This window comes from Oryctolagus cuniculus, chromosome 15, assembly GCF_051225735.1.
Source record: "Oryctolagus cuniculus isolate XC-2025 breed Fujian yellow rabbit chromosome 15, ASM5122573v1, whole genome shotgun sequence".
Taxonomy (NCBI): Eukaryota; Metazoa; Chordata; class Mammalia; order Lagomorpha; family Leporidae; genus Oryctolagus; species Oryctolagus cuniculus.
In genome coordinates this window covers 87,663,731-87,679,214 of record NC_142881.1, presented here as the reverse complement: position 1 = coordinate 87,679,214, position 15,484 = coordinate 87,663,731, and the positions used below count along the sequence as shown (strand labels likewise).

Here is a 15,484-nt window from a genome sequence, read left to right as displayed (position 1 = left end):
CCCATGGTATAAAACAGGGACTCAGGGCCAAGGTCACCAGCGAGCCCCTCCCCACTGGACAGCTTGGTTTCCGTGCCACTGCTGGGCAACCCTGAGGACAGCTTACTTCCTTCTGGGTGCGTCACCTGCTCTGTCTGGAAGGAGGCCAGCCCTCCACACGCCAGCTTTGCCCCGCACCCACCCAGCAAAACCATGAAAAGGAAAAATCGAGAAGAGGCAGAGGAAGCAGAGGAAGCCAGAGCTCCTGCCTCTCCCAGGATGTGGCCAACAGCTGGTGCCCAGCTCAGGAGAAAGCTGTGGCGTCAGCTGGCCCTGGCCCCTGCCATCCCCTGGCCACGCCATCCCCTGGCTGTGTGACCTTGGACAAGACAGGCGCCCTGTCTGGGCTGCAGGCTCCTGTCCACTGCAGGAGCTGACCCTGGAAGTCCTGTGTGCATCCTTGACTTTTGACCATGGAGCAATATTCCACCTGCCAAGGACATGGAGATGCTCGCCGCCCCCAACCCCGTTCTTTCTGTGTCTGTGGCTTCCTCTGAGTCTGCCACACTCACCCGGATTTCAGCACCCACCTTCTGTTCCGAGGTCAGAGGGACCCAGCTGGGGCCAGCACCACTTCTCACTCCCTGCTCTCTACCAGCTCCCCCAGGAGGGCAGCAGTGAGATCTCAGGGGTCTAGGAAGACCTCTCCTCTCTGAGAGCTAAGCCCCTTTGCACGCCTGCACTGGCTCACTGGTGAGGAGGGTCACGCCTGAGCCTGGCTGCTCTGGGCCGCCACAGTGCCTGCAAAACAACTCTTGCTGCCCCAGGGGGGCTGGCCACGGGTCGGCAGCTCTCGCCTCTCTGGGTGCTGGCAGGCATGAAAAAAGCAGGCAGCATCCATACTGGAGTTGCACGGAAGCGTTGCACAGGAAGCCAGCACAGACAGATGTCTGCAAGGGGAGGCTTGCTGGGGGAGGGGCCACTTTCAGACATGTGGAGGGGACACTAGACCACTCCCCCACACACACCACACCAAGACACACTCACCCTGTGCATCAGGCAGGGAATGGCTTTGTCTGCTGGGGCCATTGTCCAGTGGCTACTCAAACCCAGGAGTTCATCCCTCGGCGTCTGGAGGCTGCAAGGCCAAGGTCAAGCTGTCAGCTGAGAGTTCAAGGTCATGTTCTTGCTGTGTCTTTACAGCGTTGCTATCAGGCTGTCCCGTGTCGTGTACTATCAGCACCAGGCCAAGAGTCCCAGTTAGAACATCAGCGAGGGTTGTGCTCAACTAAGCTGCTCACCTCCCACATCCAGGAGGCTCGGCAGAGCAGCTGCACAGGGCTGTCCCCGGAAGCCGGGTTGGTAGCTAAAAGCCAAGGCCTGACCAGCGAATGAACCAACCCAGGTGGAGTTCAAGGCTCTGAGCTTGACCTTGAACTTGAAGCTTCTGGCCGCTTCTATAGGGGAGATACAGTAGAAGCAGTGGGTCTTCCAGGTGCCGGTGTCTGTCCTGGTTGCCAGAGATCCCCCACCTGCCCCACCCCAGCCCAGGTTGGGGTGAGGGTGGGGGGTGCTGCCCAGAGGGTCTCATGGTGTGAAGGGGCTCTGAGCAGGCAGGAGCCCTGGCCCCACACCCATCATGCCCATCTCCGGGCCCTCAGGATGGAGAACCTGTTCATCAACCGATTCATGCACATGTTCCAGTCCTCCTGGAGTGACTTCGCCGACTTCGAGAAAATCTTCGTCAGGATCAGCAACACTATTTCTGGTGAGTGTGTCTCTGGGATCCAAGCTGCCATCTTCCCGCCCCCAAACAGCCGCAGTGGCTGGAGTTGGACCAACCGAAAACATGGAGCCAGGAGCTTCTTCCGGTTCTCCCATGCAGGTTTAGGGGCCCAAGGACTTGGGCCATCTTCCGCTGCTTTCCCAGGTGCATTAGCAGGGAGCTGGATCGGAAGTGGAGCACTCGGCACAGACTTGGCACCGTGGGGAAGGCTCAGGAGGGCTGCGGCCCTGCTGCCCTGTGCTCAGAGCTGCCTGGGCCCCTCTTGCCTTCCTGCAGAGCGGGTCATGAACCACTGGCAGGAAGACCTCATGTTTGGCTACCAGTTCCTGAACGGCTGCAACCCGGTGATGATCCGGCGCTGCACAGAGCTGCCCCAGAAGCTGCCGGTGACCACGGAGATGGTGGAGTGCAGCCTAGAGCGGCAGCTCACTCTAGAGCAGGAGGTCCAGGTGGGACCCGTCTCGGGGGCGGGGGCCCCCTTTATGCCTGTCAGTGTTCACAGCCCCAGGCTGCTGTCCGCAGGCCCATGCACACTGGAGGCCTCTTCCTTTCCCTGAGGACAGCAGAGACCTGGGTGCTGGGCCTCACACAACTGCCCCGAGGGACATGGGTCTCCACGCTGCCCACACCTGGGGCAGGGGGCTTGCATCATCCCTGTTGATATGGGGAGAGAGGTCTTCTATCTGCTGGTTCACTCCCCAAATGGCCCCAAATGCCGGAGCTTAGCCGATCCGAAGCCAGGAGCCAGGAGCTTCCTCCGGGTCTCCCACATGGGTAGCAGAGGTCCAAGGACGTGGGCCATCTTCTGCTGCTTTCCCAGGCCATAGCAGAGAGCTGGATGGGAAGAGGAGCAGCCGGGACACAAACTGGCTCTCATATGAGATGCAGGCGCCCCAGGTGGATGCTTAGCCCACTACACCACAGCACCAGCCCCAGAATTTCTGACCTTCTAATTAGAAATGTGGGTGCATCTGCTCTTCCCCCTCCCCGCCCCCACAGCCTCACCTGCAGGCTCAGCCCCTCCTGTTCCAAGGCTGAGCCAGTTTTGAGAAAGAGAAGCATTAAGCAGACGCTGCACCTGGTGGGACTCAGGGTCAGGTGCCTTCCACGCAGGGTCCCAGCAACAGTCCAGGGGCTCCTGCCAGTCTGCCCCCAGCCCCCCGGGCCTGACTGCCTATCCCCCATGTGTCCCTGTAGGATAGAGTCCTACAGAGGCTACAGGTGTCCCTGTAGCTTCTGGTCACCCCATCTTTCCTGCTCTGCTCTCCGCAGCCCCAAATCCCTGCCCACCCGGCTCTGGAGGGATGCACACACACACAACGCACATGCACAACACACACATGTGCGTGCACACACCCACACAGCTATAATCTCCAAGTAGGGCGCTTCAGCAGTTCTCGTGAGGGCCAGGCAGGTGTCAGAATCAGCCGCTGACCACAACAGCCTATGGTTGCACCTGGTGTCAATCAAACCCCCACAGCCTGTGGCCACGCCCCAATCAGCCTTGGAGTCAGAGGCAGAGAGAAACCTAAACGCAGGAATCCACTGAGTGTCAGGGAAGGATGGGACCCCCTCCCCACAGCCCGCCACTCTGCCCCCTCTCCGCCCCTGAGTCTGCCTGCTGGGTCCCTCTATCTGCCGACACCAATGGGGACGCCTCCCCCACGCACCCCCCCCACCCCGCAGCAAGGGAACATCTTCATTGTGGACTTCGAGCTGCTGGATGGCATCGACCCCAACAAGACAGACCCCTGCACACACCAGTTCCTGGCGGCGCCCGTCTGCCTGCTGTATAAGAACCGCGCCAACAAGATCGTCCCCATCGCCATCCAGGTAGGCCCCCCCACGCTGGGTCCTCAGCTGCCCGGGATCTGGGGTGCAAATCCTGGGTCGCACCATCTGTGCCCCAGGAGGGGTGGGGGTGGGGGAAGCACCTCTGAGGAGGGCTGCGCTGTCCAAGAGGAGCTCCTGGCTGGGAAGGGGGCACTGGGGGACTGCCTTGCCCTCCAATCCTGGATCTTGAACAGGGCCCCCAAATCAAGGCACTGACGGGCCAGCCAGGTGAGGCTGAGAATTCAGTTGGGGACCAAGGCCATCCAGGGGACACCGTGGACCCTGACATCAGGAACTGGACCAGACCTGGGACACCACCCATGAGTTTCTATGTCCACCAGGGACAGGGGAGGCAGGAGAGGGCAGCCTGGGGGAGAGGCAAGTGGGCAGCAGCGTCCCCCAATCTGGGCACCAGCCCATTGCCAAGCTGTGGAGGCTGGCGTGCAGGGCGCAGGACAGGACCAGGTGTAGGTCCCTGAGGCTAGAGGGAGCAGACACTTGGTGTGATGGTCACGGCAGCCAGGTTTGTTGGGCACTGTCCACGGGCCAAGTCTAGGAGTCACCCCGCACGGTCTACAACCACCTACCTGAACTCTGAAACCTAAACGGTTTCTGGCCCGGAGGGCATGGTTGGTGCAGAGGCTTCTTCACCACGTGGGACTCATGCATCCCATATCAGAGTGCCTTGGGTTCGAGTCTCAGCTCTGCTTCCAATTCCAGCTTCCTGCTAGTGTGCACCCTTGGGGGAGGGGGAGCAGGTGAGGGCTCCAGTACTTGGGTCCCTGCACCTATGTAAAATGCTACTCTCACTGCTGAGTGATATTCTGATCCGGCCTGGGGGCGGGGTGGGGGCGGGTAAGTATGTCCTCTGATGAATCACCACACTCCTAACATCTTACAGATCCTGAATTCTGTGCACATCCAGTCACTGGGGGGTCAGGCATGGCCCCATCTCTATTCTTGTGATCTTCACCATGACTCCCCAAGTGGGGGCTGTCAACCATCACAAGGGTCCCCACGCACAGCAAAGACCCCTGGAGCAGCCTGGCTGCAGGGATCGGTTAAACCCCAGCTCTGGCAGGCGCCGTGGCTCACTAGGCTAATTCTCTGCCTGCGGCACCGGCGCACCAGGTTCTAGTCCCGGTCAGGGCACCGGATTCTGTCCCGGTTGCCCCTCTTCCAGGCCAGCTCTCTGCTGTTGCCAGGGAGTGCAGTGGAGGATGGCCCAAGTGCTTGGGCCCTGCACCCCATGGGAGACCAGGAGAAGTACCTGGTTCCTACCATCGGATCAGTGTGGTGCGCCGGCCGTGGCAGCCATTGGAGGGTGAACCAACGGCAAAGGAAGACCTTTCTCTCTGTCTCTCTCTCACTGTCCACTCTGCCTGTCAAAAAATAAAAATAAAAAAATAAAAACAGCTCTGCGGCCCCCAGCAGCAGGAGCCTGAGCTCCCACCTCCCTTGCAGAGGGAAAGTTTGCAAACTGTGAAGATTCCTGCCAGGGGGAGGCAGAGGAAATAAAGCCCCAAGTGTGGTTCTTAAATTAAGGACCTCCTGCTGAGGCTGAAGTGGGGGGGGGGGGCCCTCAGGGAAGAAAAACAGGCCAAAATCCACAGGAGGTCCCAGCTGGCACTGTGGTGTTCTGATTGGCCATTGCAAAGGGGCATGCTGTCCACACTGGGCTCCCAGCATGCGATTTCCTGGGCTCCTGCTGTGCGGTGCTCACCTTGGTGCTGTCCATAGGGGAACCCCAGCCAAGGCCATTCTGCAGGGCGCAGCTGGGATGTGCCAGGTTGAGCAGTCCACAGGGACTTGCAACAGAGGAGGGGCTCATCTGGACATAGCACCACCATAAATCCAGCGACAAGATTTAGGAATATGAGGGGAGGCGTTAAAAAGAGTAATTATGGTGATGACTTTTAAAATGAGAGTATAATTATGGGGCAACATAATCTGGGGGAAAGAAAGCTAGATTGCATGGATTAAAAACCTAGGAACATATAAATTAGGAGAAACTGGAGAGGAAATAGGTCAGTTACCATATAGGTGATTAGAAAGCTAATTAAATGCCCAGACATTTAATGATAATAATAAGCTAATTTAATGTCTTCAGAAAGATAAAGACCAAGTTGCAGATAATATTTTAAAAGAAACCTAAAAAATAAGTAAAATAAATTCAACAGTATCATAAGTGACTAATAAGGTATTACCAAGTAGGATTCTTTTTTAAAAAAAACTTATTTATTTACTGATTGATTATTTATTTATTTATTTATTTGATAGAGCTACACAGAGAGGCAGAGAGAGAGAGAGAGAGAGAGAGGTCTTCCATCGCTGGTTCACTCCCCAAATGGCTGCCAACAGCCGGAGCTGTGCTGATCCGAAGCCAGGAGCCAGGAGCTTCTTCCAGATATCCCACGAGGATGCAGGGGCCCAAGGACTTGGGCCATCGGGCCATCTTCTACTGCCTTCCCAGCCACAGCAGAGAGCTGGAATGGAAGTAGAGAAGCCCAGACAGGAACCAGCGCCCATATGGGATGTCAGCACTGCAGGCGGCAACTTTACCTGCTACACCACAGAGCCAGTCCCACCATGTAGGTTATCCAAGAGATTTCATTATCAAAAGAGCCACCAGCAAAATTCATTGTGCCAATAAGAAGAAAGCTTATACCAATTAACAAAGGGGATTTTAATAACATTAAGTGGCCGGCGCCGCAGCTCACTAGGCTAATCCTCCGCCTTGCGGCGCCGGCACACCGGGTTCTAGTCCCGGTCGGGGCGCCGGATTCTGTCCCGGTTGCCCCTCTTCCAGGCCAGCTCTCTGCTGTGGCCCGGGAGTGCAGTGGAGGATGGCCCAAGTGCTTGGGCCCTGCACCCCATGGGAGACCAGGAGGAGCACCTGGCTCCTGCCATCGGATCAGCGTGGTGCGCCGGCTGCAGCGCGCCAGCCGCGGTGGCCATTGGAGGGTGAACCAACGGCAAAAGGAAGACCTTTCTCTCTGTCTCTCTCTCTCACTGTCCACTCTGCCTATCAAAAAAAAAAAAATAATAACATTTAGTAGCCACAACTAATGAAGATTTGAATAGTAGCAGAAGGAACTTGGTATGATAAAGACGCCAATCACCCTGTTGGTGCAAGTTAAAGCCGTTTCCCTCCCAATCCTAAGCAGGAACCCTGCATCCCAGTAGTGATTGTTCAGCCTTGCCTGCTGGTCCTGCCACAAGGAACCAATCAACAGAACAGTTGATCTTCGCTGGCAGGAATAAGCTATGGACCCAGAAAACACGAGAGGCCTTGCAGCCAGCCAGTCCACTGGCTTTGAGGAGGTTGGAGAAGGCCTGTGTTTAATTGCAAAGTGCAGAGAAGGTTCCGGAATCCTCAAGGGGTTTGGGGTAAGGAACACTGTACAGAGTAAAGTTGGAGCTGAGAGGTGCGTACTCAGCTGGTGTGCAGGCCCCTCATTGGTCCACAGTGCTGGTGACCCTCCTCTGATTGGTCAGCCAGTGCCTCAGGCAGCGGCTCAGGCTACCACGCCACATCCTGGGACACCCCAGTAGTTTTAAGAGCTACTAATTAATAAGTTCAGTTAGCACCGTTTCCAGATAAGTGTAACCCTCAAAACATCCAGTAATCTTTTTCCATGCTAACAAAATCCATATAAGGAAAAGGATAAGAAATATTAAAGCACATAACAAAAGAATCTTAACAGTTATTTAACATTCAATGAAAACTCTTTATAAAACTGTCAGTTCTAACAAATTTTATTATACAAACTTCATGCACTTCCAGCTAAAATCCCATGCTGGTGTTTTCTCTTTTGTGGGGAGGAGCAATTAAAAAAGTGAGAAAACCGAAATAAAGAAGTTCAAGATTGATATGGGCAAAGATATTTTCAAGGATGTTTTACAAAAAGAAAAACACTGGATATCTTGGAAAGCAGTGCGGTCAGCGTTCCCAGCAGGTGCTGCCAGTGAGAGCCGGCAGACTGGGGAACACGATGCTGAGCCCAGAAATTGATGTCCCTCTTACACACACACACACACACACACACGCACGCACCCACACACATGCACACACATGGAGGAACTGCAGCTGTGACCATGGTGGCTTCTGTACACTGTGGAAGAGGCATGGCGTTTCCATGGGGTCCCCACACTGTGTTAGTGGGCTCCTCTGTCATACCATGAACACAAATAAATTTCAGATTGAACTGAAAACAGAAAACTGTGTAGCACAATGTCCAGTGTGGAGACCACGACTTTTAAAAGCAAGAGAAACAGGAAACCAAAAGGAAAAGACAGGGATATTTGATTATGGAATGTCTTCACATTTGAACGGTAACATACACCAGAAACAAAACCAGAAGGCAAATAGAGATTGGGGGGAAATAACTGGAGCACCAGGAATGCGTCAATATACAAATAGGGCCTTCAGGAGACGCTCCTGGCTCCTGGCTTCCGATCAGCCCACCGGCCACAGCGGCCATTGTGAGGTGAACCAATGGAAGAGGAAGACCTTTCTCTCTGTCTCTCTCTCTCACTAACTCTGCCTGTCAAAAAAGAAAAAAAAGAGAGATTGGGGGAAAATAACTGGAGCACCAGGAATGTGCTAATATACAAATAGGGCCTAACAACTGATAAGGAAAAAGACAAATGTATACAAATGTGAATACGCAGTTCACAGGAAGAAATGCAAAGGGGCAGTCTACACGTGGGAAATTTCTCCACTGCACCGGTCAGCAAGGGAAATGCAGATTCAACAATGCAGTACGGATTCTGACCCAGCGGGGTGCAGGGGTGGGCAGTGGCGGCCACTGGGGTCAGGTTCACAGTGTGACCCCTGGACAGTCCCGAGTTAGCACCTGAGCAGGCCCCACGGCACCTGCTGTTCTAGGTTGGGGCTGGCATGGGTTGGGGAGCAGGTGTGCTAAAGAAAGAAGAGGCACAGGTTCCCTACAACAGCATCCAGTTCACACAGGCAGCTATGCAAAGACCCGGGACAGGGGAGCTTACCTTACCGTCCACTGTTCACAATTGGATGTGGCTTTAGTACAATAATTACTACTGATCAGAAACAGAAGCCTAGCACCAGGGATGGGGGGCACTGGGGATGTGGGACCCTGTGTGCTGGGCCTGTTGCCCCCAGCCCTGTGAGCGCACAAACAGGAAAGCTGGGCAAGTCCAATTCTGCTTCCCCCGGCCTCCCAGACCCGGGCTGGTGCTGGCAGGGGGAGCCACAGGCCACACGTAGCTGCACAGCATGTACGACTTAGCTAGTCCATACCAGGCACTATTGGAATGAGAAAAAAAGAAAAAAAAAAACCTGCAAAGAATCGCATTCGTTATTTTAGATTGGTTTCATGTTGACGTGGTACTCTTCTGTCTTGGGTGAAATGCAGTTGTGTGACTAGCCATAAATTCCACCTGTCTCCTTTTACTTCTGCCAATGTGGCTTTTCTGAAAATTTAAAATCCCCTGGGCAGCTTGCTTTATGCAGTGGGCCCTCAGCATCCATGGGGAGTGGCTCCAGGACCTCGTGGGTGATAGAATATTTACATGTTTATAAAACACACAGGATTTGCCCATAACCTTATGCACATGGTCCTGTTCAGAACATTCCAGGTGACCTCCAACAGGGAGTGTGGCAGGAATGCTATTAAGTAGTTGGATGTATGATATTGGCTAGGAACAAAGGGCATACATTTTCTTTTTTTTAAGATTGATTTATTTTATTTGAAAGACAGAGTTGCAGACAAGCAGAGAGAGAGAGAGGTCTTCCATCCGCTGGTTCACTCCCCAGATGGCCACAACAGCTGGAGATGCGCTGATCCAAAGCCAGGAGCCAGGAGCTTCCTCCAGGTCCCCCATGCAGGTGCAGGGGCCCAAGGTCTTGGGCCGTCTTCTACTGCTTTCCCAGGCCATAGCAGAGTGTGATATCGGACGTGGAGCACCTGGGACTAGAACTGGCGCCCATATGGGTTGCCGGCACTGCAGGCAGTGGCTTTACCCACTAGGCCACAGCGCTGGCCCCAGTGCATATGTGTTCTATGCAGGTACCATACCACCCAGTAGGCTGACTGTATTTTTGAGGGAGAGCCACGAGGAAAGCACCTTCCACCATGCTTGGCAGGACATGGCTAAGCGTCTGGGCTGCTGTCTCCATGCCAGCCCCTCAGGCCCTCTCTGTCCTCATTCAAAGAAGGGCTCCCATGCACACGTGGGGAGTTCAGAAAGTTCATGGAGAATGTGTAGCATGAAAAAAAACTATGCATGGATTGCAAACTTGGTTTGCACCACAATAAATCTGTCTAATTCCATTTTCCCACAAACTGTTTGCAGTACCTTTGTACATACTAAACATATTTTAAAAGCTTTCAATGAATAAATGATGGCCCGAGGCCGGCGCTGGGTGCACCGGTTAACGCCCTGGCCTGAAGCACCAGCATCCCTTGCTGGACCCAGCTGATCCATTTCCAATCCAGCTCTCTGCTGTAGCCTGGGAAAGAAGAAGATGGCCTAAGACCTTGGGCCCCTGCACCTGCGTGGGAGACCCAGAAGGAGCTCCTGTCTCCGGCTTCAGAGTGGCACAGCTACTGCCATTGGGGCCAACTAGGGAGTGAACCATCAGATGGAAGACCTCTCTCTCTCTCTCTCTCTCTCTCTCTCTCTGCCTCTCCTCTCTCTGTGTAACTCTGAATTTCAAATAAATCAATCAATCTTTTTTTTTAATAAGCAGAGTTAGACAAGGAGAGAGACAGAGAGAAAGGTCTTCCCTCCATTGGTTCACCCCCCAAATGGCCGCCAAAGCCAGCGTGCTGAGTTGATCCGAAGCCAAGAGCCAGGTGCCTCCTCCTGGTCTCCATTGCAGGTGCAGCACCCAAGCACTTGGGCCATCCTCCACTGCCCTCCCAGGCCACAGCAGAGTGCCAGACTGCAAGAGGAGCAACCGGGACAGATTCCGGCACCCCGACAGGGACTAGAACCCAGGGTGCCGGCGCCACAGGCAGAGGATTAGCCTAGTGAGCCATGGCACTGGCCAAATAAATAAATCTTAAAAAAAAAAAATGGCCCGTGCCAGCACCTGCCTCACCCCATGAGACCCCATGGTGAGGTGCCAGGTGCGGAAGCCTTGCTGGTACCTGGTGAGAGGGATGAGAGGGGCCAGTTGCTGTCCCAAGCAAAGCCAGGAGCAAGAGCTTCCTGGGCAGCTATAGAAGAGTCAATGCCGCATCACCAGGGCATCGTGGGGACTTTATTTTCTGGCTCCTAACAGGAGCACAGCAAGACATCCCTGGCAAGTTAGAAAACAGCTCCCCCGGAGTTGACCCTGGAGAGGGACAGGCAGGTCCCCTCTCTCCTACTAGAGGCAGAGCTCAGGCTGCAGACTGGGAACTGGGGATGTTCCCTGAAGTCCCAGGAACCCAATTCAGGGCAAAACCCTGGGGAACAGGAGCATTCCAGGGAAGAGGAGGAGGAGGAGCAGAGGCCTTGGAGCAGTGGGAGGAGAGCTGGAGGCCAGGGCAGCTGGGGCAGAGAATCAGAGAATCCACGCTCATCTAATGGTTCTAAAGACACAGCTGCAGACATCTAGACTCTTCTGGAATTTTCCGAGAGGCCAGGTTCTCCAGCAGCTACAAGGGTACTTCAAAAAGCGTATGGAAAATTGAAAGCACAAGTCCGTGACTTTTGATGCAGGCATTCTGAAGCCCAAGAGGTGATTTTGTTGCTTTTGCATAATAGTCATTTTCCATGAACTTTTTTTTTTTTTTTTGACAGGCAGAGTGGACAGTGAGAGAGAGACAGAGAAAGGTCTTCCTTTGCCGTTGGTTCACCCTCCAATGGCCCCCGCGGCCGGTGTGCTGCGGCCGGCGCACCGCGCTGATCCGATGGCAGGAGCCAGGAGCCAGGTGCTTCTCCTGGTCTCCCATGGGGTGCAGGGCCCAAGCACCTGGGCCATCCTCCACTGCACTCCCTGGCCACAGCAGAGGGCTGGCCTGGAAGAGGGGCAACCGGGACAGAATCCGGCGCCCCGACCGGGACTAGAACCCGGTGTGCTGGCGCCGCTAGGCGGAGGATTAGCCTAGTGAGCCGCGGCGCCGGCCTTCCATGAACTTTTTGAAGGTTGCTCTAATGCATGGATTGCAAAATTGCTCCGCACCAAGACAAACAGCTTCTGATTTCCTTTTCTAGGAAGCCTTTTGACTTCACATAGCAATATGTTTTCTTTCTCCAACGAATCAGCTCAACCAAACCCCAGGAGAAGAGAACCCCATTTTTCTCCCTTCCGATGCCAAGTATGACTGGCTTCTGGCCAAGATCTGGGTGCGTTCCAGTGACTTCCATGTCCACCAGACCATCACGCACCTTCTGCGCACACACCTGGTGTCTGAGGTTTTTGGCATCGCCATGTACCGCCAGCTGCCCGCCGTGCACCCCATCTTCAAGGTACAGCCCCTTCACCTGGAGGGAGAGGGCCCTGTTGGGGGGGGGTGTGACACACCCACCTGTTTTTTATCATGTCATTATCAAGGCTATTGTTAACCATCAAAGCTGTGACCCCAAGCAAGAAGGAACACCCCTACCTGCCCTTCCTCCCTGTGCCAGCATCAGCTCCGCATGGGAGCCCTGGGGTGGGGAAGCTGAGCACCCCAGGGTTTCCGTGGTTTGTGGACCCTGGCCCAGCCCTCTCTCCGGTCTTCTCCTCCCCCACCCAGCTACTGGTGGCACATGTGCGGTTCACCATCGCCATCAACACCAAGGCCCGGGAGCAGCTCATCTGCGAGTATGGCCTCTTTGACAAGGTGGGTGGCCTCCCAGCCCCACTGGTGCCTGCAAGAGCCCCCCCACCTCACCTGCTCCCTGCGGCCCATTGGCCCTGCCACGCACAAGGAACCTCTCTGCAGTGCTGCCCAGCACCAGGTGCACAACCTCCTGTGGTCCTGCCCTTCCTCGCTCTCCCTGCTCCACCCACCTGGCGTTGTCTCTCTCTCTCTCTCTCTCTCTCTCTCTCTCTCTCTCTCTCTCTCACACACACACACACACACACACACACGGGAGCCCTTGGCCTGCCTTCTGCCTTTCTCACCACCCAAGCCAGAGGCTTGCTGGTGGGTTATAAATGACAAGCCTAGCACCATGTGGCTGCATAGGTTGTCAATTAGACCATGGTCGGGGGTGGGGGAAGACACAGAGCCCACCCAAGGACTCAAAGGGGGCCCTGGAGTAGTGCAGGCTGCCTGGCCCTTCTCCCTGGTCTGTGCCAGCCTCTTCCTCCTCCCTGCTGCAGGTGGGCCTCCTGCCACAGGAGGGAGCCCTTGTCTTGTGACTTGCCTACTTGTGCACGCACGTGTGTGTGTGTGTGTGTGTGTGTGTGTGAGCGCGCGTATGGGAGCCACGTGGGAGTGTGTACACACATGCCTGCGAGTATGTCTGTGTCATGCGCCTGGGGTGAGGCCAGGATCCCCGCCCCCAGCCCTCGGCTAAGCACAACGTGTTTCTGGGCGCTGGGGAGTGGTCTCTACCCCTCTGGGGCTGGGTCAGCCCCCTCACTTACCCGCCCCTCCCACCCAGGCCAACGCCACGGGCGGCGGCGGGCACGTGCAGATGGTGCAGAAAGCCATGCAGGACCTCACCTACGCCTCGCTCTGCTTCCCCGAGGCCATCAAGGCCCGGGGCATGGACAGCACCCAGGACATCCCCTACTACTTCTACCGCGACGACGGGCTGCTGGTGTGGGAGGCCATCCGGACGTGAGTGCCCGCTGGCGCTGGGGCTGGCAGAGGGGGCGAGGGGCAGGGGACGCGAGGAGGAGCCCCCTTGCCCGCTCCCTCCGGCGACCCCTCCCCGCGCAGGTTCGTGGCCGAGGTGGTGGGCATCTACTATGAGGACGACCAGGTGGTGGAGGAAGACCAGGAGCTGCAGGACTTCGTGCGGGACGTCTACATGTACGGCATGCGGGGCAGGAAGGCCTCAGGTAGGGCCGCGGGGGCCCGCGGGTGGGCGCGGGGGCGCGGGGCCCGGTCCTCGCTCAGCCAGCGCGCCGCTCCGCCCCAGGCTTCCCCAAGTCCATCAAGAGCCGCGAGAAGCTGTCCGAGTACCTGACCGTGGTGATCTTCACGGCCTCCGCCCAGCACGCGGCCGTGAACTTCGGCCAGGTAGGCCCCCGCGCCGCGCCGACCCGCCCGCGACCTGCTCCCGGATCCCCCAGCCCGCCAACCCCTGGCCCCTGTGGTCCCAGGAGAATCAGGGAAGCCTGGAGGTGGAGAGACCAAGGTGCCCGGGGAGGAGGAGCTGGGGAAGGGCGGGGCCTTTGGGGGAGAGCTGGGAGGGGGAGGGCCCGGGGAGGAGGAGCTGAGAGAGCAGGCGGGGCCTTTGGGGAGGCACCCAAGAGGCGGGGCCCAGAGAGGAGGGTCTGGGGAAGGGCGGGGCCTTTGGGGAGGAGCCTGAGGGGCGGGGCCGAGGAGGGAGCAGAGGGGCTGCCCGGGGAAGGAGGGTCTGCTGCTCTGGTGGAGGTGCCCGAGCGGCCAGGCCTCCGCCCGCCCACGCGTTTGGGGGCGGTCCCCGCAGTATGACTGGTGCTCCTGGATCCCCAATGCGCCTCCGACCATGCGGGCGCCGCCGCCCACGGTCAAGGGCCTGGTGACCATCGAGCAGATCGTGGAGACGCTGCCGGACCGCGGCCGCTCCTGCTGGCATCTGGGCGCCGTGTGGGCGCTGAGCCAGTTCCAGGAAAACGAGGTGAGGCCGCGCGCGCCGGCCTAGGATGGCATTGAAAGGCAGGGTTGGGACGGGGAGGACAGACAGACAGACGCCCCGCCCCCGCGGGAGGGCTGCACCTGCGGGTCCAACCCCCCAGCCCCAGGGAGCACAGGCTCCCAGCGCCCTCCCCTGCGCACGCGCCTGTGCCCTCCCCTGTGTTCTCCCCTGCGCGCTCACCTGCGCGCCCGCCTGTCCGTGCCCCGCCCCCAGCTGTTCCTGGGCATGTACCCCGAGGAGCACTTCATCGCGAAGCCCGTGAAGGAGGCCATGGCCCGCTTCCGCAAGGCCCTGGAGGCCATTGTCAGCGTGATCGCCGAGCGCAACAAGCACAAGAAGCTGCCCTACTACTACCTGTCGCCGGACCGCATCCCCAACAGCGTGGCCATCTGACCCCGCCGCCAGGGGTGTGAGTGCGCGGCCGTCCTGCACGGAGCAGGCCCGCTCCCACACCCGGGCAGCGGCTGGGCCGGCTGGCTGACAGCCACAGTCATGCCTAGTCCGACTCCTTGTATGCAGTAGGTGCCCAGGAAAATTCCTGTCGAATGGATTCTTTGTTGGTTACCAGAACTAGAGGAAGTCATTTAAAACCCACGTGCTGGGTGGCCGGTGCTGTGGTGTAGCGGGTAAAGCCCCCGCCTGCAGTGCCGGCATCCCATATGGGCGCTGGTTCGAGACCCGGCAGCTCCACTTCCGATCCAGCTCTCTGCTGTGGCCTGGGAAAGCAGCAGAAGATGGCCCAAGTCCTTGGGCCCCTGCACCCACGTGGGAGACCTGGAAGAGGCTCCTGGCTGTGGATCATTGCAGCCTCAGCTGAAGATGGAAGACCTCTCTCTGCCTCTGCCTCTCTGTAACTCTGCCTTTCAAATGAACAAATAAATCTTTAAAAAAAAAAAAAAAAGAAAATCATAATCCCACGTGCTGTACCCAGCCACCCGAAACAGCTGAGAAAAAGCCAGAATCAATGGGCTCCCCCCACCCCAGGACACAGGCGCCTTTCCCACACATCTGTCCAGAGCACACCTCAAATGCCACTGCCTCTGGGAAGGCCTCCTTGGCTGTCTGCCTGGGGTTTCCCGGAGCCGCTGCCTGTTGCTGTCCCAGTGGCCTCTCCCTGGGGAGGGGACGCCCTCG

The 15,484-nt window shown here is 57.0% G+C and overlaps 1 protein-coding gene across 1 annotated transcript in view; it reads left to right on the top strand.

The window, feature by feature from the left end:
• Positions 1–15,256, top strand: part of ALOX5 (arachidonate 5-lipoxygenase) — a 40,586-nt gene extending 25,330 nt beyond the window's left edge. Inside the window, exons 5-14 of the mRNA XM_002718327.6 lie at positions 1,641–1,747; positions 2,042–2,214; positions 3,452–3,598; positions 11,837–12,040; positions 12,310–12,396; positions 13,166–13,344; positions 13,447–13,568; positions 13,649–13,749; positions 14,162–14,332; positions 14,564–15,256. Coding sequence (XP_002718373.4) covers positions 1,641–1,747; positions 2,042–2,214; positions 3,452–3,598; positions 11,837–12,040; positions 12,310–12,396; positions 13,166–13,344; positions 13,447–13,568; positions 13,649–13,749; positions 14,162–14,332; positions 14,564–14,743 — 1,471 coding nt within the window. The 3' untranslated portion in view covers positions 14,744–15,256. The remainder of the gene's footprint in view (positions 1–1,640; positions 1,748–2,041; positions 2,215–3,451; positions 3,599–11,836; positions 12,041–12,309; positions 12,397–13,165; positions 13,345–13,446; positions 13,569–13,648; positions 13,750–14,161; positions 14,333–14,563) is intronic.
• Positions 15,257–15,484: the final 228 nt, after the last annotated feature.